We start from the raw sequence: 21,181 nt of genomic DNA, 5'->3' as shown, positions 1-21,181 counted from the left end.
CCAGGATTCGAAACCGGGTCTATAATGATAGTAGGATATGTACCAGTGTACCACTAGACCCCAGGCTCTTTTGAATTACTTTCCTAACCACTTTTATATAGCTATAGCTATACATTTTTAAGTCAAAAACATTAAGGGTGACGTGGCAAAATATGAATCAACCCCAACAGGGACAAAAAAGAAAAGAAAAAAACCAAACCAAGTTGGGGTGTGTAAGAAATACAAAACAGGAGTGGCCGGAATTTAGACATAACAGAAAATGGCAGTGAGTTGTAGTGTTTATTATTATAAGCAATTATTGTACTTATCTAGTAGCTCTGGAATTGGAATACAGGTTCCAAGAAACAGAGTCATATGTTGTTCATCTTCTTCAGTATCCAATAATCCCGTTGTCAAGTAATTTCTAATCATTACAACTCATCTTCAATCTTTACTTATTGATTACATACACATATTGATATATGCTACTTGTGAATGATAAGGTTCTTTTATTTTGACTCATTTTATGAAATGGAATGAGACCATATATGTTTTAGAGTATTGTACAACAACAACAACAAGACCCAATCCCTGTAAGCGGGATATGGGGGAGGTGAGACGTAGACAGTCTTGCCTCTACCTAGAAGTAGAGTGACTACTTCCAAAAGGACCTCCAGTCAAAAGTGTAAAAAGCGAAGGGATGTAGAGAGTGTAGTAACAATAGTATCACTTGCCCGCATTAAGAGTAAGGAAGAATAGCAAACATGCGACTTGACATACTTTAGAACAAGTTCACCAATACATATACAACATAAAAGCGTATAAACATAATAAATATAGCCTCCTACAAGAAACCAAGTATGTGGTATGAAAACAACTGTGCATACATACATACATACATATAAATAGGAATTAACTAAGAATTCCTGAGACCTGATGGGCCCAAGAAAGATAATTGGTGCTAATCAACCTATGAAACAAAGTAACTTAACCGCCTAGCTAAACTAATCCTAGTCCTCTCACTTACTCTCAAATTCCACTAAACTATTCTTAGTCCTCAAAGTATTCTCTCACTGGTCATGTCCTCCGACACACAAAGCATTTTGGGGTATTGTGTGTATCTCTAACTTCAAACAACTTTATGCATCAAGTTTTCTGTTATAGATGTTATTATATGCATTTCACTTATCTTAACGTGAGTCGTGACAAATAATATGGCTGACATTTGTCGGTTACTTGATAAAGAAAAAAGAGGTTATGTAATGTATGGGAGCAATGAAATGAGTTTGTTACACAATAGAGGGTTTGGAAGTTGGATAGACATAATTATAAGTTATAAGAAATTGTGTAACGTTTAATACATTTGGTTTACTTAATCCTTATGCTATACCGTTTTACCTCTAAAGCCTGTTTAAGCTTCTAATTGTAAGATAGTTGCGAGCTAGAAGTAGTTTATACAAGACTTATGATGATTTGTTGTTGTGTTTGTAGGCCTGAGTTGTCTATGCGTGTTGGAACTCGACTCATTCCACATCCCAAAAAGGTTTGTTCATGTACGCCTATATAAACTACATAGTTATTAGATTTGATGTATACTTACGGTTTAGTTTAGATGACTCCGTCCAGATTGTATAGATGGGTTCAGGGTTCCAATGTTATGACCCGTTTGGTTCTTAGTTATTCTCTGTAAAATATGGGCTTTTGACCGGTTGGAGATAAAAGATAACCAGTATCAACCCGTTTACTTTTGGTTGCAACTATCCCTAAGTGTGGATTTATTTGAAGGTTGCAAAAGGTGGAGAAGACGCTTTCTTTGTGAGCAGTTACAATGGGGGAGTTATTGCTGTTGCAGATGGCGTTTCTGGGTATATTTGTTGTTTACATTGATGTGTTAAATGGATGCAAATCTTTTCGTTCTTTTAAGAATTCTACATATCAAGCTCATCTTAATACTTATAAGATTTCTCACTATGCAAAAAGTCAGCGATTTTTGGAGGTCCAAACCATGACTTAACAAATAAGATAATGATTGAGTTACAAACCAGCAAGGTTGGATAAGACATAAGTGGTTAACATCCTTGCCTCTGGAGACAGAGGTTAAGGGTTCTATCCTCATACCTTGCAAGGCTGGAGGTCATTTTCTATATTAGATATAACCTGGAAGCAGCCTCTCTACACCGTCGTGGTAGGGGTAAGGCTGTCTATATCTTAACCTCCCCATACACCGCCAAGGTATTGGGACCCAAAGCCCGTGGAAGACGGCATTGGGTGCTTACTATAATGATTGAGTTACGATATGGGCCGGGCCTAAACTGCATATGACCTTTTAATATCATTTATTCATGGCAGCTGGGCAGAAAAAGATGTAGATCCGGCAAAATTTTCGAGAGAACTTATGAGAAAAGCTTCATCTTTAGTCGAGGATGAAGAGGTACCTATTCATTTTTTACAGGTCATCCTGTCTCGGTGTTCTGCTTCTTAGTTATCTTTCCTTTACTAACTTGAAAGCTGCACTACTTTCCTTTTTGTAAAGTTTTTGAAGTTGTATTACCTATTTTCTCACCTTCCACTACGAATTAATGGTTATTACTGAATTTTCTCACTTATGGTGTAAGCTTAAGACATTTGCCTAAGTCATCAAACACTTAAATCTTGCTATTTGTGCCACCAAACATTGAACTTTGTATGTGATTCTTATACATGATCCTTATGCCAACTGATGTTTCGTGCTAATGTCTTTACAGGTTAACTATGATCCTCGAATTCTTGTTAGGAAAGCACATGCTGCCACCACATCCCAAGGTTCAGCTACCGTGTATGTTTGACATGTATTTTAATTGATGACAAATCAATTAGTGCTTACACATTTTTGTTTTTGCTCCCAATACTTACGTGCATTCTTTTGTACTGGTAGAATCATTTCTATGTTAGACGAAAATGGGATTCTAAAGGTTGCCAATATTGGGGATTGTGGACTTAGGGTCATTCGCAAAGGTAGTATGAGATTCAATAATATTGTTTTATTAATGTTAAACTGCATTATTATGTTATGTTAGATTCTCGTTAACTGGTGGAAGCGTGCCTCTAAATTTGTATGTAGGTCAAGTAATTTTTTCCACGTTTCCACAAGAGCATTATTTTGATTGTCCGTATCAGTTGAGCTCAGAGGCAGTGACCCAGACATATCTGGATGCCACGGTAAGAAGGTTCATATATTTTATATCTCTACCAAGTGATAACTGCATAAAAACATGACCAAGTTTGATCTAAACTTATATAAGGCCATGAACCATGAGCCACCATGTAAGTTGAAATGTCAGCTATCATATCATCATTTCAAATGGTTATTCAGACTACCTTGAATCAAATGTGTATGAATTGGGTTTCACTGAATCAAGTTTTTTCATTCAAAAAAATGATTTTTTCTGGGCGAAATTTTGTTGTTAGTCAAAGTCTCACCCTCCTTGGGTAACAAAAACTTCCTCCATCTACTCGTTTGGACTAAAGTTGGTTACTTTTCCTGCAATTCATCGCCAACATGTTAGAGAAAAGGGGATTTTTGATGATTCTGGTTTGACTAAATATTAAATTACCCTTTATACACTAATGCAGGTTACTAGCATCGACTCAATGAAGGGGGACATTATAGTAATGGGTTCAGACGGTCTATTTGATAATGTGTTCGATCATGAAATTGTATTAGCAATAGCCGACCATAAGGATGTCGTGGAGACCGGTAACTATTTTCCTGAGTTTTGTTATATCGTTATTAGAAGCACACAAATTCAGTGATAAGTAAAACATTTTGCTTCAATGTTAGCAAAGGTATTGGCTGATCTGGCTTACAAGCATTCAGTGGATTTCTACTACGATTCCCCATATTCAATTAAAGCAAGATCCAGAGTAAATATTTCTTCCTCTTCTTTTGAAATTCACAGCAAATCCATAGGCTAAAGATGGCAAAGTGGGTGGGGCAGGTCAATCCAAGTCTATTTTAGTATGGGTCAGGTTGGCAGTTGTCTTTTTAGACACTTCTTGTTTCTTTTCTTTGTATAACTTTATAGGTAACTTATATGTTAAAGACGATTAGAAAACAATTATATTCCAGTAATAATCAGGTTTATCAAATAAATCAGATCAAGGTGTTTTACACATATAGCTACACTTTGGCTGAATTTCGACACAGTTCTTTCTGTTTCAACCAAATTTGTAGTTTTCCACGATTGACCTCGTGGGGATAAATTATACTTAAAAATTTCAATCTATTCATCTCTGAGTGGGTCTATTCAGGTTAAGCTTCATCTCAAATGGGTCAAACAGGTGAAATAAAGTAAATAGCTTAGAAGGAAATAGGTCAAATGTGTCAGTCCTCGAAATAGTATTTATAAATGAATAAAACCTTCTAAATCATTTTTCTCTAAAGATTTGATTATTATAGAAATAGTATGAGGTTTGTGATTATAATTGACACTAGCTATTTATTTTTGGATAGAAGTGTTCCGAATCGACCCACCTTGACCCAACCCACAGCAACAATTACTTCTTTCTAATCTGCTACCTTAAGTGCCCATTGTTCTACTTCTGGTATAATATATATTGTTAAACAATCAACCCATTTATTATTAAATGGGTCAAAATGGTAAGCTTGTCTTTTGACATGCAGGGATTTGACGTTCCAGCTTGGAAAAAGGCCTTGGGACAAAAACTAACAGGCATGACCGCATGACATATGCTATTTAGCAGCTGTTTATATTTTTATCACCTTTCTCTTGTTCATTTCAGCTTGATCTATGGAAGAACTAAAGAACGATGTTTATCTTCATTTGCAGGTGGAAAGATGGATGATATAACTGTAATTGTTGGCGAAGTTGTAAGCAATTGAACTAATCAATTACAGAATTTATATTAGTTCACCCTGTGGGCATTGTAGTTATCATATATATGTTCATATCTCTTCAATAATTTAGATTTATTCAGTATATACATTGCATGTATATTTTAGGATATATTTATGGAGATCTGAAATAATTCTGAAGAACTCACTTGTCTTTGTAAAACTTTTACAACTCTTCTTTGCAATAGCAAGGGTTTTGGTGAACAAATGGCAAACCAAGTTGGCTTGAGCCTTTAATTGATAAAAAGATCTTCATTGTTGTCTTGTTGAAGGTAAACCTAGAGATGCAAAATGGGTGCGTTACACAACGGATTTAAGTTGAAATGGGCAACTTTTAGTGTCATTCACGTCAACGTAGAAACACTCTTTCACCCACTTCTTTTTAGAAACACTCTTTCACCCACTTCTTTTTATTAGATAATTAGGCTTTAGGTGAAATAAAACAAGTAAAGCAACCTAGATAATTAATGTGTTACATAAGTAATGTGTTAGATTTTTAAAGCAATTGGATGTGTTCACTAAAGGTAAACTTTGGGTGTACCGATTTAATCAGCCTAGGTACTGTTTGGTCCAAAGCAGTCTCCAGTTCTGTTTGGCCAATTTTGCTGTCTGGTTGCAATTCTGCTATTTCTATATTTATTTTAAACTTCTAGTTGTCACAACTCAACAAACACCTTATAGATACCAACGTCTATGTATCTCCAGAAAGGCTAAAATAAATCAAACTCTATGACATTTATTTCAACAATTAAGACATGAAATCAAAAAGCGCAGTGGTACTTAACACTAAGAAGAAAAAATTCCTGCAAAACTTAACGATACATCTGCATGACATAGCTGAATAGATTTGGATAGATTATAATGAAGCCAATAAACAACAAATACAGCTGCTAATCTCACAAAGCATATCATATGCCATGAACAATAATGTAGACGAAGCCGAGCCTCCCCTTCAGCTTCCCAGATTGAGTTCAATTTGAAGTTCAAAATAAAGACTCGGAGAACTCAATCTTTTTTCTATTGTGAGTAGTAATCCTCAATACAACAAGAAGAAAACTTATTATCAAACTCAGGTCATCCTGCTACTTCTATCGTCACTATTCAAATCTTGAAAAAACGACTTTCCAGCTTCATATGTTGACCAGCAAATGGCAGCAGCTGGAGCATGAAAAAGCATCCTTGGCATCCATCCTCTAAAAAGCCCTCTGTATCCATCCTTTTTCACAATTGTTCTTAAAACGTCTCTAATAGAGCCATTAACGTATCTATCACATCCACACACACCCTGCATTGCATATCAAGGTAGATTTCATGAGATTATGAAATAACTATATACAGACATTGCAAAGATGCAGTATTATCTCGATGCTAAAATTTGCAGAGTTGTTAAGTAACTTGATTGATGGACTATTTAAAAGAATATGTAGTTAAATCGGCAACTAAGAGCCAAATAACTGCTAAAAAGTGCGTTTACGGAAAGGGGAAAAAGGGTCTCAAGCCAATTCAGTCACTTTCTAATGACAGTACCAAGCAATTGGAAAAGAGTGATGATAAAGGGGGTAAACAAGTTCCAATTATATCTCCCTCTTTGAGTTTTAATGTATGATGCCATGGAATACACTATCCTCAAGATTTTCACATAGAGAACTCAGGATAAGTATGCATGTCCAATACCCCTCTTTTTCAAACATGGTGTCCGACATTGGCTGACTAGATCTATGAGGTCCGAGTACACCATCACACAAAAAAACAAAAAAAACAGGATAAATCCCTCCAAACAGAAACTGGTGAGTTCTTCAAAAGACTTATCACCCAAAGTCACAAAACCTCCCACTTTTTCATGATGGTACCCAAGTTAATAACCAACATGGCAATCCATTGGAGTTTGTTCAATATTACGAAGTAATATCAGATAGGTAGAACATGATCAGTTTCAAGGTTCCCAAAGCAGTACCATGCTATATGAAATAATCAATAAAGGCACTTCAAACTGATCATGTTTCACATTTTACAATATAGGGATCACCTTTTCCTGGTTTCTACTTCTTCATACAGGCTTTAACTAGGTCCCAATAATATTAACTACCCAATATAAACTTGCCACACACCTTAAAAACCTATTTTGGCTTGAAGTGGCAAGTCTAAGACTTGAACTTGTATTCTAAAGATTGTATAACTAGTTTATGTTACGGAATATGCACATTCGTGTCATAAAAAGAACTCAGTTAACCATTAATTTCAAAGAGAACGGTGATGGTGCTGCCATCAGCGTTATTCACATTTATGACCCCCCCAAGTTGGCAAGGTTGCCGCGGCCAGTAGGTACCAAGTTGGCTCTTTTTTGGTGTGTTTTGACACGAAAAGTGTACGAGTCTAACAGCTATGAGTATATCCACCAGATTATATATATAATATATATTGTTTACAACAAGTATACCTTGAACCATGAAACTAGATGAGTATATGCCAGTTGCAATTGGTTGATTACTTGATTATAAAACAAATGAAGAAAAAAAAGGCAGACTTCAATTAAAACTAACAAGAACTTAAAACTCTCAAGTCAAAAAACAGTAGGTTCTAGAGCATAACCAAAGATGTGCAGCCAGTAAAAACTAAAAAGTAATATCTTTATAAGAAAATCATTTCTTGCAACTTATTACTGTTTGCTCTAGGCAATGAATAAAACATTAATCACACTAACTCGTTTCAAGTATCATGATGTCATCAAGAAAATCTTTTTAAGGTTCAGACTGAAAAAAGTTTAAGCTTCCAAAGGATGGGTCACAAACACATCAATCCACTGCATATCCAGCAAAATAATATATGAATGATCTAAAGTAATAAGACGATTTACAATGCAACAAACCTAAATACCCTAAGAAATGAGCTTCATAATCATAAAGATCTTCCATAACACAGTTTTATCGCATTTCAATAACTTTATCAAGCAATTAACAGCAAATTTTAATAAAACTTTTCATGAACAACCTAACACTCAAACTGGAATTAAAAACATCATGTAGAGTAGTGACATCATGAAGTCCTCAAGAGTAGTCTCATATTAAATTTGGGACAGTATGAAGCTTAAGCAAACTACGACCATCTCCTTTGTATCTAAACTATATTCAACGAATAGCACAAGCTTAAAGTTGTAAAGCACATGATTTTATAATGCTATCCAGCCTAAATAAATACCAAAAATATGCTCCACAACAAATTAAAGTTTCAATCTTTTTATACTCGTAATACATATCAAGCAATTAACATCAAAGTAATAAACTTTTATAACTACCTGACACTGCAACTGAGTTTTCACAACATCAAGCGGTGTAGTCACAGCAGCAGCCAACGCCCCTGCAGCAGCACCAGCAGTAGCATGAACAACCAACCGTTCTTCACCAGCACTATCCGGGGCGACCCCAACTCCCATCAACCCTCTTTTAGCAGCCTCATACGTCGCAAAATGCACCGCAGTAAACGGAGCATTCATCAAAATAGTAGTCCTATACGACGCATAAAACGCCTTAAACCCTTCTTCTTTAAAAACCACCTGAACACAATCAAACACGCCTTTATACGGACTCCCACTACCCAACTGCAACCGTTGCTTCACCATATCCATCGGTGTAAAAACGGCATCACTCGCCACCGTTGCAAACACCCCGGCAGCCGCGTGGGCAACCGGGTTATTCTTATGCCCTCTTTCAAACCTTTCTTTACAATTCTCATAAACACAAAAATAAACCGCGTGGGCAGGGCCAGCACCCAGCCCCATCGCACCGATACCGCGGTATAACCCGGATGGTCCATCAGTCTTTAAAATAGACTGCAACGCTTGCCGAACCCCTGCGGTTTTTATCGGGCAAGATCCTAATATTTGCATACGGGTCTTAATTGTATCTATAGGAAACATAGCCATATGTTCAACCATACCTGCGATAGAACCGGAAATCATGAACTGCCAGAAGTGAAGACCGTCGTGCTCCGGCGACACGGTGGCGACGGTGGTGTCACGGTGGCTGTTTTTGTAATCTGGAATTGGGATTAAATCGGTTTTCTTGAATTTTGCTGCTTCTGTTGTGGCCATTGAAAAGAATTATTAAAGTTAGTAAATTTGGATGATTTATTTTGTGTGTATATGAATGTGAATTGAAAAAAGGGATAAGGAGTTAGAAACCCTTGGAAAATTAGGGTTTTGAAATGGAGTTTTTTTCTTATGCATATATACGTATACTGTACGTATAGGTTCCCTTGTATATAATATTCTTGGTCCGGAAGATTGAAGAGTAATAGTCAAACTTTAGGTACTAGTCAATTTTTTATGGCTGTGTTTGATCAAAGGTGAAAAAACCCAAAATCTAATACTTATCTCTCCAATTTTCATACATAAAATTATTTTTTTTTATTATGTTAGTCTATATATATATTATAAAACAAATTCACTTTTAATTTTCAACATTAAACTTAAATTTTTAATATTAAACTTAAATTTTCAATATTGATTTTAAGTTTCAACAATATACACATTCTAATACATGATGTACCAGATATCATAGCCACATTACATCATTAACTTTAACTATTTACCGGCGCCACCACCACCACCAATCTCCGACGCCGCTACCGTCGCTCGCCACCACCGCTGGCGCCATTACATCACCGCCACCGTCGCCACCTCCATTAACAGCGCAACGCGCGGGTACCGTTCTCGTGTTAATAAAAACACATCTTAAACTGAAATCGATTAATATTATTTAATCAATATTATACAACACACACAAAAATACTTAATTTAATGTCAAATTTGGTAAACAAAATACTCTAAATATTCAAAACATGACACTTTTTTTTAAGGTATGGATCATTTGCTCGTAACATGGGATCTAACTTACGTTATCTTAACCAGGTCGGCGTTATAGAGCCTCTCACCTTCAATACCTTGTAGGAGGAAAATATCCCAATTCAATGGCCTAAAATTATAACATTTAATCAGAATAAAACTTTGTCATTCAGCAAGACTCGAGAGACTTAAGTGAGATACATTGTATCATTTAGTTATTTGCTCGTTGGTAAAACATGACATTTCTAAACATGACGGATAGCGGTACTATTCAGTTTGCATACCATTATATCATGTATTTTTCCATCAACTTATAACCAAAACGAATTTTCAAAACTTCTGTAGGTATGGTCAATTTGATAGAATTTTAAAAATTTCAAGTAAAATATTGTTTTTTATAATTAAATATTAATTTTTCCGGTCAATTTTTTACAACTTTTTTCTCACCATGAAAGTTTATTTTCCTATAACTTTTTTTAGTACAAAACTATTTCATAATTTCACTATTTTTCCACTATCTATAAACTAGTTTATAATTCGAAATTGATGAAATTTGTTAAAAAACATAATACTCGTAGAAATTATTATTATTATTGTTATTATTATTATAAGGTTGGTTATTATAAAACAAATATTAATGTCAAACAGATAGGACAAGATCTTGACCATTAGATCATGATAAAATTGATTCATAAAGATTCACGAACCACTAGTATATATATTGATGTAAGATGATTTTGATGATCCGCGTTGATTTCCAGTGAAGAAAAAATTATTGTTTTATTTGTTTTACTTTAATACTTGTTTTATTTTAACTTTTTTTTTTTTGTAAAGTGAGTTTCGATTCAGACGTGTTCGGGACAATTTTAACCAGAGATTTTCTGAACCTCCAACCTCCTACTCATGGAAAATTCATTTGAGATGAGAACCCCAAGTCTCGAACTTGAGTAGGTAAACTCACTCCAGGACCCACATAGTGGATTTAGAAGATATCTCTGGTCACTAAACCTTATTATTATTATATTGGTTTTTATCTAAGAAAAAAGTTGATTGGGGAATGACCATGTAAAGGTGTAAGACGGGATAAAAATAATATAAGATTGGTTGTTAGAAAAACAAAATTGTGTCTGAAATTTGCTAGATATCGATCAAAAGTACCATAGTTATACAACTTACTTTTATTTAAATGGAGGACATAATTGTACAAATTTTGAAAGCTTACTGGGTATATAGGTTAATGGGAAAAAAAAAAAATTTAACTATTTACAAACCTAAAAAGTACATCAACATTTTTAGACTTGTAACTTTTAATAAATTTTGTGTTTGGCTTTTGATATTACAAGTATCAAACTTTTATTTATAATAATTTATATGTAACAATGATTTATGTTTTATACTCGTAACTAGTCCTAATACTCGTAGGATGTACGATAACTATAGAGGTTGTATTATTTTCGAATATGTCTTATACATGATTTGTAAGTATGAAATAAGTTGTGGTTAAAGTAAATATCGAAGTTATTTTATAAAAAAACAGTAATGATAAATATAATATATGTTTAGTTAAAGTTTTGGATTTACCTTATATTATTATAATCATATCAAAATCAGAAATTGTAAGCATATAGGATGACGGTAAATAGCCTTGTGAGTTTGGATCGTAAACTCAATTTTTCGAAGTTTTCATGTTAGTAATTTATTGAGTAAATTGCATTTTTGGTCCCTGTTTTATCACCCAATTTGCAAGCACGGTCCAAAAATACTTATCGTGCAATGGTGGTCCAGAATAAAGTTTTTCGTTGCACTCACGGTCCAAAAAATGATGCTCGTCTATTTTTGACCGTTAAGTACATCATGTGCCCCTCATGTGAGGGGCAACATCGTCCTTTTCTTTATACCTCATGTTCTATATAATATTAATCAAAAGCACACACTTGTCTCTTTCAACAATCTGCATCTCCACTTCATCACCATCCCCATATATCTCTGATCTATATATACTAATATACCTACAATATATTTTATACGGATAAGGGTATGTTTGGCAAAAATAACTGGTAGCTGGAGCTGGAAGTTGTTAGCTGTTAACTGTAACCAGTGGTTGTAGTTAAAAGCTTTTTGGATATATTTAAGTGTTTGGCAAAATAGTTGTAGCGTTTAATAAAATGTAAAAAATGACAAAAATAGACATAATTAAAAAAAAATTACTTAATACTAAACATAATAATATATGTAATTATTTATTTTAATTTAATATTTGTTTATTTCAAAATCAAAACCTATATATATTTAAGTTTCACGTGATAATATGTTGTGTGCCTTTCAAAAAAAAAAGTGGTATAATATTAACTTTTTATATTACATATCATAAATAGTAGTATGTTGTGTTTTATAATTCAAATTACATTACAAATGGTGTAATATATATATATATATATATATATATATATATATATATATATGGTGTAATATATTATATATGTTTTATTTTATACTACATAACATTGTTAATTAATTATGGAGGTCACTTGAGTAATTATGCATTTTAAAAGTTAAGAGCTTTTGGCCAAAGCTACATATACAAGCGTTTAGATTAGGAGCTTTTTCAATAACCTAAAAGCTTGAAGCTTTTTTAACCAAAAGAAGCTTTTTATTAGGTAAGAGCTTTTGCTTAAAAGTTTAAAGCTCCAAAAAGCTCTTAAAATTTCTTTGCCAAACACACCCTAAAACTACAACTACAATATATCTATTTCATTACATATATCTATTTCGAATACAACTACGAAAGAGTTGACGTGGACAGGGAGAAGAGAATAAACAAATAATCGACTCTTGCACGGCCAAAGCGGCTTGGGTTGATTTCTCGTTGATGACCTCCGATGGTTTGTAGCGGACTAGCGGTGGTCGTCAAACTGATAACCCATATCCTCTTTGCCATGAAACCCCGTGGGTGATTTCGTAAAACCCACTGGATTTGTAAGTTGAAAATGGTTAAACAATTGGAAACTATTTTAGTGAGATTGTTGGAAGTCAATTATGAAGGCTATCAAATTAGTTTGACAGTTTTGAGATGTTCCTTTTAGGATAAAAGAGATTAGTTTAGCATAATAATGATACATCGATTTTTTTCCTTTTTTGGGTTCGAATTTCATTTAGCTTGTGGGTTTGATTTTACTTTGGTTTGTCAGGTCAATTATGTTTTATATTAAAAGTGGGGTTGATTTCATATTGCAAGTGAATATTTTGTTAGGTTGAAATAATGAAAGATAGATAAAGAATATTTTTGAGAAGAAGATGGTTAGAAAGACAAAAATGCAACTATAGGGACCATTTGTGTCTCTCTATATTAAATTGCATGAATGGTCCTTTTAATGTACTTAACAGTCAAAAATACACGAGCATCATTTTTTGGACCGGGAGTGCAACGAAAACCTGTATTTTGGACCACCATTACACGATACGTATTTTTGGACCGTGCATGCAAATTGAGTGATAACACAAGGACTAAAAAATGCAATTTACTCTAACTTATTATAAGTAATAGAATTTGAAGAATTGAGAAGAAAAAAAGACAATTTTATTAATAAGAAAAAAATATTATAATGTGTTTTGTATTTATAAGCTAAGAGTTATTTCTAAATGTAATAAGGAAATTAAATCTATATACACTTAAAAAGGTTAATTTAATTAAATAGATAAACTAAAATGACACATGGCGTAGACATGTGTCGATCAAGAATTACGCCATGTGCCGTTTTAAAAATATGTCAATCATGTTTTAGTTTATTGGTATATAGTCACATGTTATTGATCACGTCATGTTATACTCATTCACATACATAAAATCGATATGATTTGAAAGTCTTGTATATATCTATATACAAATACAATCATCAACATTTGAATACGGAGTAGTTAGATAAGCAAGACGAAACACATGTTATTGAAACTTTTTTTATTCACTTGCACGATGATACATAGATGTTTATTTAAAAAGCAAATATAAGTCATTTTTGAAAACATAAAACGGAAACAATACATACGTACGTTCAACTTATACGTATTGATAAATGATAATGACATCAAATTGATAACAACAATTATGAAAGTCAATATAACCAGTCACAGTTTATGAATCTTCTAATAACCTAGTTGAATAACTATATAACTAAATCTATAATATTGACTACTAAGCATATTTTTTCCCCTATAAAACTTCGCATGTGAGTTACAATTATGACATGATTAGAGATGGCAAGTTGATCCATTACTCTTAATTGAGTCAATTTGGGTAATGGGTCATGTCAGTAAATAGAAATTCTGCCAAAATGAAAGGATCAAGTGATCAAACTGGTCAAAAGTCGTTGATGATAAAAACTTAAATACAATAGCTAATGTGTGTGTTGATCTTGTATGGCTCAATACACATATAAGAAAGATGTGTTGTGAGTTGTGACCTTAGTCTGTTTTGGCCCATTACCCAAGCTACTTGATCCATCCATTTTGTCTACTGTTGCCAGAAAAGGAAAGACAAGTCCATACAAATGCTTGGTATTGTTGCATGTAGTTGTTAAACTGCGAAGTGCTTTAAACATGAAATAAAGACCATTTTGGCCAATATTTACTGTAAACAAGTCCTCATCATGAAAATTCAGAAAAATAAATAATGAAAAGCTTTTCTCAATTTAATTGAAGAAAGTTTCTCTAATACTTGGTCTTCATTATAAATCAAAGACTCACAGAAAATCAAAGACTTTTTACAGATCCGAATCTGAATAAATAAACATAGAAAATTGAGAATACTAATCTTCTTGTTGCATAGAACAATCATACCCAAAACAAACTAAAACCAAAGATTTCAGAAATCAGCCTAAATGTATATGTCCACTGAAGTAGTACTAAAACTTTAAGAACCAGGAACATCTGCTTCTTACAGCTTTGTTTGATTAAAAGGGAGACCGTTTAATACATAGGTCACTCATCGTTGTCACGATTTCTTAAAATGTCAGAAATGAACAAATCGATATCTATTTGAGCAGACCCTCCCACAGCGGTTGCTTGTCGACAAATATTCTTGACTTCTTTTGCTCGTTTCTGCATCTTCTTCCCCTCTTCGCTTTCCCAATCCATCAAGTTCTGTATGAGTGCTGCAATTTCTTCCCGAGTAACCAAAACACCTTCTTTGATCAAAACTTTCTTGCCAATCTTCCAATCTTCCACAATCATCTTACTGTTTGGGGGTTGATCCCAAAAAATGGGGAAAGTGAGCACAGGCTTTCCTGAAAAAGCAGCTTCTTTCATTGAACTCCAGCCACAATGTGACCAAAAGGCCCCTACAGATGCATGACTCAACACCCTTAACTGATCACACCAAGGTACAACCAACCCTTTTGTGTCATTTTCACCTATAAACTGAGACGTTTCTCCACGTGAAATCCACATATACCTTACCCCACTATCGTGCACGCCTGCAATGATTTCATTCAATTGGGCATTTGAGACCGAAAGAAAACTCCCTTGTGAAATGTACAACACCGAACCATCGGGTTGCTGGTCTAACCATTTGATGTAGTCAGGGGTATTTTGGTCATTTCCCACATCGTCCAAACTATAGTAAGGAATTGCAGGCCCAATGGCATAAACAGGTATGGAAAGCTCAGATTTTAAAGTATCAATGGCTTGGGGTTCGAGCTCGTGAATTGTAACAAAAAGAAGAAACTGGGCCTTGGTGGCCATTAAAATGGCTTTTGAAGCTATGTGCCAAACTTCTTTGCCTTTGCCATTTAAACATGTCACAAGATCAGCCACGCGAATCGGAGGAACTCCAGGTACATAATCTACTATTTCTTCAACATTTTCTGCATAAGTTCAATCTAGTATAATCATCTCAACATGCATATAATCAATACATAAGTCTTTTCATTTTATAAACTTTTTTTTTTTTTTTTGGAACAGCTGAACATTTTTTTTTAATAAACTTATACCAACTGTCTTTTAGAAAAGTGCATACTCCATACTATAAATCCAAAATAGAACTTCATAACATAAAGTAAGCTATAGTATAGATTTTCTTCAAGCCCACCTGAGAAATTATCTCCAGCATGGCCATTTTGAACTAGGAGATGGTAATGGTAACACATAGAGAACGTCATAGCTGACATTGGGAACAAATTCGCAACCGGGATATTCATTCGTTTGCCCATATTTAACACCCAAACAAGATAAGTATCATATATAATTACACTTATTGGAACTTCCATCCGGTCCAACAACTGCTGGACCGGATGTTCCATATTTGTTTGGGTGGCATTTAAGAATCCAGGGAAATCAACTCCCCGGTTCACTTCAGATGGGATAACATTAGGAATTGTAGCAAACCGGATGTTATCCGGTTTGGGTTCAGACCCAATGAATCCCAGCCATTCTTCGGTCACAATAAATGATATAACGAAATCCGAAGGGTGGCGGAGAGCAATGAGCTTGCAAAAGTTCATCATGGGGTTGATGTGGCCTCTGCCCGGATATGGTATCGCCACCACATGGCAGGTTATAGTCTCCGCTGGAACCGCCATTATGAGACTTCAAGATTATTCATATGAAACTGAAATATGGAGAGAATATTCCATTTCTTAAGTTTTCAGCCATACATTATATAAAAAAAAACTTATCATATCTCTATAGCTACCTTACAAATAAACATTTCTATACATATCTGTCAAGTTACCAGGGTAAAAAAAAAGATAGTTGCATATCAGTTAATGTAACTTATCCTAAATGAAAATCATATTTGTACGGATGACTTTAGAGGTGATTTGACACAAAAAAAGACAAAAAAAACATTATTAAGACACGTGTAACCTAGGCGATGGAAATGCAAATGACATTTTATATAAAAACAAAAATAGTGACAAACAGGGGAAACCAGACGGCGGCAGCTATCACACAGTGTCCGGTGAAAAAAACCCACCAGACAATAAACATATATATAGATATATATATATATATACATTACAACCTATATCTATATTCTTGTTGAAAATGGAAGGAAGAAACTATATTCCACCCCATTTACTAAACCAACAAATGCATAGGCAATTGCAAATAAACACATTACTTAAAGAAAACCAAAATCTTGAAACAACCCATCTGTCACTATTACAACAACTCTCAGCTGCAAAAGCCCAACTCCGGCGACTTACCATCGTCGCCGGAGAAGTGGAGTCCGGGGAAGAAGGAAGGTTTGGTGAGGTTTATGAAAAGTTTGTGAAGATGGAAAATGAGGTGAAGTTGGTTGATGGGTTGAAAGTTGAGCTGGATGAAATGTTGTGTGGGTTGAAGGAATTGAAATGTGACAAGAAAGAGATTCTTGACAAGTTGGTTGAGGTTTGTATTGATAATGTGAGTGTTTCGGATGATTCGAAGCAAGTGAGGTTGGTTAAAGAGGAAGTTGAGGCTTTGAAGAAAGAAATCGAAAATGGAAGGTAGTATTTGTGTTTTTAATTTTGTTATATTTGTTAAGGGTTTATATACAGGGGTAACAAGTATGCTGCTAGAAGCATCATACTTTCATGATTTTGTGAAGGGGGTAAGATTTTGTATTTATACATGTGATTTTCATGGGGGGAGTTTGTGAGGGGGAAGAATTTCCTTACTGCTAGAGCATATTGTTTTTTCCCTTATAATGTATATATAGATAGGGGTTTATGTTGGATATTTGAGCTTTTGGCTTTGATGTAGGTTGCTTAACTGGTCTTCATGTGGCCCTTTTTTAGACTTTTTCTCTGAAAATTCAAAGATGTTTACCTAATTAGGTTCGAAAATATGTTTATTTTTGAGGCGTACAAGACGTCTGACCACTAGGCAACGGTCAGGGAGAGTTTAGTTATCTTGAATGACAAAATATTTTCATCAAACTTTTATGCATGATTGCCCCATTTTAACCATGTGTAACCCGAATGGCCATAAAAGATGATAAAATCTTGCTTACCTAGATATATGGTATAATCGGGCTTACGAGAATGATGCTACAAAATTTGGACCTCCAATGACTTGCATTTGACTTGACACTATGCAAGATAAAGAATTTATATATTACTTATTACTATCGCAGGTTTACAACCTAAATCATGCTAAGGCATGCCTAGGTGTTCGAAAATCTGACCTTTACTAAGAGCATGACTAAATCTGACCGTTTTGTATAGTTACTGAGTGAAATGGCCAAATTGAAAACGTCGTTTTGCTAGTGCACAGTGTTCAAAAACACTGATGAACGTGGTTAAGAAAACACACGCAATTTTGCTTATGGCATAGGTGGTTGTGATGATTGATAAATTATCTTGATAGGATCATTTGGATTACAAACTATTATGTATGCATAGGTACTTGTAAATATTGGTAAGCTTTGTAGTATGAGAACATTAACACTTGAGCTGAAAACTTGCATAATAGCATTCATAAAAGTAAGAAAATTATCCAAGGCAGTAATTGAAGAATGCTATTTGGGACTTTTGGTATGTGGGTGTTGCAATTTTGCATGTACGCAACAGCCAACGTGATTTGTTAAGTTGCCTGATCTTTCATTCATCTTTGTAAAATCTTACTGAGGTATAACCTTTTACCCAAAAAAATTATCATCCCCTTTCCCCCCAAAAAGAGACTTTTGATCTTTGATAACTATGATGATATGCAGGGCAGTAATTAAACAAGAGAAAAGGGTGCAGGCCAGTAACAATGCTCAATTTGAAGAAATGAAGAAGCATAAAACCTTAATGGCTCGTGAAATCAAAAAGCTGCAGGTGGAAGTTATTGATGCTAGGAAGAGAGCAAGGGCAGCAGCTGCACTGGAAGCCGCTTTAAATCCAGTTTGTCTTCTAGTCTACATATACTTAGCATTTTAAGTATATATTATATTAAAAGCCATTAAGCTTAAATCCTTAATGGCTTGTGAAATAAAAAAGCTGCAGGTGGAAGTTACTGATGCTAGGAAGAGAGCAAGGGCAGCAGCTGCACTCGATGCCGCTTCAAGTCCAGTTTGTTTTCTAGTCTACATCTACTTACCATTTTAGATCATTAAGCTAAAAACCTTAATGGCTTTGTGAAATCGAAAAGCTGCAGGTGAAAGTTATTGATCCGAGGAAGAGAGCAAGGGCAGCAGCTGCACTGGAAGCCGCTTTAAATTCAGTTTGTTTTCTAGTCTACATCTACTTACCATTTTAAATAAATATATACAAAAAGCCAAAGAGTGAAAAACATTAATGGCTTTTGAAATCGAAAAGCTGCAGGTGGAAGTTATTGATGCTAGGAAGAGAGCAAGGGCAGCAGCTGCGCTGGAAGCCGCGTTAAGTCCAGTTTGTTTTCTAGTCTACATCTACTTACCATTTTAAATATATATATATATAGATATAAAAAGTAATGTCGAATTCTTTTAAGTCACAACGGGGACTAGATATGTTACTAGATATTGGAATCCTAAATATGTCATATAGGGGCAAGTCATTGGGCATAACTAAGTACCCAAAAATCTCTTTGTACTTATACTTGATTACATGGAAGATCCCATGAACTCATAATAAACTTATACAACAATGCATCGATCATTAACAGATCTCTAATGATCGACCCTGCTACAAGTCCAATACATTATCAATTTATTATATTTAAATGTGGTCTATAGCTTTAAGGTGATATAAATCTCATACCAACTCTGCTCTTTCTTCATGTTTCAGGTTGACATCTAGTTGATCGCTGATATCAGCCCGAAAGCATAGTGAATGGTTCGTGATTTCAGATTACAAACAATACGTTTGGTATACGTGGATATAATCTCTTAATTGCATACAAGTTTCAGAACATTTTTTTTAATGCATATATTTACTAGCGAAGTTAATCTGTTCAGACTTCAGTCTGTTCAATTTGAGCATTTTCTTATCCTAACATGAACCTGAAACTGTCCCAGACCAATCTTGTATTTCAGTTTTTGGTTTGATTTCGGTTTGAACCAAAGAGGCTAATATTTTAATTGACCATTCTAATGGGGTCAAGTAGCTAAAAGAGATATGTATATGTAAATACTCAAGTTGCCTTCATCTCTTAGTAATTATGTTCTTTTTTACACTATGGAAACCGATTGCCCCTCCACGGACTGGTCCCTCAGCTAATATGAGGGAACGTAAATCATGTAACAGTATGATTAAAAGGACATAGGGTATTGGGGTGGAATTTGAACCCTTAACCTCCCTTTTTATAAATTTTATGTTGCATGTCTCTCACCACTAGGCTACTATCGTGGAGTTTTTTTTCCAATCTAATATAATGGGTAAACTTATTTATTTACCAAAATAGTATAGTTTCAAAAATATTACCATTTTAGTATAATACATAAATAAATATCATATTTACTAGAGTAAATTACACTTTTCGTCCTTAAAGCTGACACGTTTTTCACTTTTCATCCCTAAAGTTTAAAAATTACAATTTTAACCCTAAAGTTGGCCAATTTTTTCAATAACCGTCCCTCACCAAACGTCGTTAAGTTTCAGCCGTTAAGTAGGTCACGTGCAAAACACGTGAGGGACTGAAAGTGCAAAAAATTACAAGTTCAGGGACGAAAAATGAAAATTACTTTTCTGTTGTCGGAAAACTTCATCTTCTCCGGCTGATTGGCCGGAAAATTCGCCGGAAAACTTGGACTGTCGATATCTCACTCGTTTCTTCGAATTAGACCACGAAACCACCACCAAACTTCTCAAAATTCATTTCCGCACGAATCCTAATAATTAAAAAGATAAATGACCGTGATATATGCAATTTGACCATTGTAGTCCAAATTCTACAAGTTGTATGTAAATGAACAGAAAGCTCCTCTGAACTTCTAGAATGAAACAAGAATAATACAAAGCCCGTGAATGAGATTTGTAAATCTTCCTTATAGTCCAAAAATGCAAATAAAACATGTGAAATCACAGTGTTGTTTCGTGAGCTCTCAATCCTAAACCAAAAATACTGTATGACCAAAATATAATATATATATATATATATATATATATATATATATATGTTATCACCTCCTCACCACCACTCTCTTCTTTACTTCAATCCCCAAACATCACGTACGATTATCGCCTTCTAGTGACACCAATCGGTTACCACGTACCCCATCACCCTTTCCTCTTCCTCTCAACACCCCCCACATGAATATACAAATACATATATATATAGTTACGATACTTACCATTCCAAAGCTCCACCGTCGGGTCATCACCACCTTCAACTCACCACCTCACGCCACCCCTTTGTAACCATCAAACATCGCGACCACCATATACAAGTAACAGCAGTCGGCCACCACCCCTCAACATCCCTCACGTCTCTCCCTTTCTCTCTCGTTGTTGATACAACTCACCACCACCTTTATATATAACCAACACAGTCGACCAGTTATAACACGAATAGGTGGTGTCGTGGATGTT

General features: G+C 34.6%; 4 protein-coding genes across 8 annotated transcripts; 2 read left to right on the top strand and 2 right to left on the bottom strand.

The window, feature by feature from the left end:
- The first annotated feature begins 141 nt into the window (after positions 1-141).
- Positions 142-5,017, top strand: LOC122581682 (probable protein phosphatase 2C 26). 2 transcript variants are annotated; one of them, XR_006321028.1, is made up of 11 exons: positions 142-396; positions 1,471-1,522; positions 1,765-1,844; positions 2,329-2,410; positions 2,724-2,794; positions 2,894-2,973; positions 3,080-3,177; positions 3,592-3,715; positions 3,805-3,882; positions 4,643-4,691; positions 4,809-5,017. XR_006321028.1 is itself a non-coding variant. In XM_043753933.1 (11 exons), exons 1-11 carry the CDS (start codon positions 260-262, stop codon positions 4,859-4,861), a joined length of 909 nt encoding a protein of 302 aa, XP_043609868.1. In that variant the 5' UTR covers positions 146-259; the 3' UTR covers positions 4,862-5,017. The 2 variants fall into 2 exon arrangements, 1 of the variants encoding a protein (XP_043609868.1); XM_043753933.1 differs by having other exon boundaries at positions 146-396; positions 3,800-3,882.
- A 567-nt stretch (positions 5,018-5,584) lies between these two features.
- LOC122581995 (mitoferrin-like) lies at positions 5,585-9,106 on the bottom strand. Its single transcript, XM_043754330.1, has 2 exons — positions 8,166-9,106; positions 5,585-6,158 (listed from the first exon to the last, which is right to left on the bottom strand). The coding sequence occupies exons 1-2, from the start codon at positions 8,958-8,960 to the stop codon at positions 5,943-5,945; spliced, it is 1,011 nt and encodes a 336-aa protein (XP_043610265.1). The 5' UTR covers positions 8,961-9,106; the 3' UTR covers positions 5,585-5,942.
- A 5,379-nt stretch (positions 9,107-14,485) lies between these two features.
- On the bottom strand, positions 14,486-16,390 carry LOC122582013 (UDP-glycosyltransferase 87A1-like). The gene is made up of 2 exons (XM_043754358.1): positions 15,796-16,390; positions 14,486-15,571 (listed from the first exon to the last, which is right to left on the bottom strand). Exons 1-2 carry the CDS (start codon positions 16,283-16,285, stop codon positions 14,688-14,690), a joined length of 1,374 nt encoding a protein of 457 aa, XP_043610293.1. The 5' UTR covers positions 16,286-16,390; the 3' UTR covers positions 14,486-14,687.
- A 161-nt stretch (positions 16,391-16,551) lies between these two features.
- On the top strand, positions 16,552-19,698 carry LOC122583058 (tol-Pal system protein TolA-like). Of its 4 annotated transcripts, none has more exons than XM_043755501.1 (6): positions 16,552-17,194; positions 18,403-18,574; positions 18,671-18,742; positions 18,828-18,893; positions 18,995-19,060; positions 19,439-19,698. In XM_043755501.1, the coding sequence occupies exons 1-6, from the start codon at positions 16,752-16,754 to the stop codon at positions 19,448-19,450; spliced, it is 831 nt and encodes a 276-aa protein (XP_043611436.1). In that variant the 5' UTR covers positions 16,552-16,751; the 3' UTR covers positions 19,451-19,698. The 4 variants fall into 4 exon arrangements, with proteins under 4 accessions (XP_043611436.1, XP_043611434.1, XP_043611435.1 ...); XM_043755499.1 differs by having other exon boundaries at positions 18,989-19,060; XM_043755500.1 differs by having other exon boundaries at positions 18,822-18,893.
- The last annotated feature ends 1,483 nt before the right edge of the window (positions 19,699-21,181 follow it).

The sequence above is a fragment of the Erigeron canadensis genome, chromosome 9 (genome assembly GCF_010389155.1).
Source record: "Erigeron canadensis isolate Cc75 chromosome 9, C_canadensis_v1, whole genome shotgun sequence".
Taxonomy (NCBI): domain Eukaryota; kingdom Viridiplantae; phylum Streptophyta; class Magnoliopsida; order Asterales; family Asteraceae; genus Erigeron; species Erigeron canadensis.
This window is presented reverse-complemented; position numbering and strand designations above follow the sequence as displayed.

What these genes read in the sequence shown, in the direction of transcription:
- LOC122581682 (XM_043753933.1), top strand. Translation starts at nt 260, where the DNA reads ATGGCAGTGAGTTGTAGTGTTTATTATTATAAGCAATTATTGTACTTA. An exon ending in GTTGCAGATGGCGTTTCTGG is followed by an intron (nt 1,845 to 2,328) that starts GTATATTTGTTG and finishes TATTCATGGCAG; the next exon opens with CTGGGCAGAAAAAGATGTAG. An exon ending in CTTTAGTCGAGGATGAAGAG is followed by an intron (nt 2,411 to 2,723) that starts GTACCTATTCAT and finishes ATGTCTTTACAG; the next exon opens with GTTAACTATGATCCTCGAAT.
- LOC122581995 (XM_043754330.1), bottom strand. Translation starts at nt 8,960, where the DNA reads ATGGCCACAACAGAAGCAGCAAAATTCAAGAAAACCGATTTAATCCCA. An exon ending in AAACTCAGTTGCAGTGTCAG is followed by an intron (nt 6,159 to 8,165) that starts GTAGTTATAAAA and finishes TATGCAATGCAG; the next exon opens with GGTGTGTGTGGATGTGATAG.
- LOC122582013 (XM_043754358.1), bottom strand. Translation starts at nt 16,285, where the DNA reads ATGGCGGTTCCAGCGGAGACTATAACCTGCCATGTGGTGGCGATACCA. An exon ending in TGCTGGAGATAATTTCTCAG is followed by an intron (nt 15,572 to 15,795) that starts GTGGGCTTGAAG and finishes GAACTTATGCAG; the next exon opens with AAAATGTTGAAGAAATAGTA.
- LOC122583058 (XM_043755498.1), top strand. Translation starts at nt 16,752, where the DNA reads ATGGAAGGAAGAAACTATATTCCACCCCATTTACTAAACCAACAAATG. An exon ending in AAAGAAATCGAAAATGGAAG is followed by an intron (nt 17,195 to 18,402) that starts GTAGTATTTGTG and finishes GATGATATGCAG; the next exon opens with GGCAGTAATTAAACAAGAGA. An exon ending in TGGAAGCCGCTTTAAATCCA is followed by an intron (nt 18,575 to 18,670) that starts GTTTGTCTTCTA and finishes GAAATAAAAAAG; the next exon opens with CTGCAGGTGGAAGTTACTGA.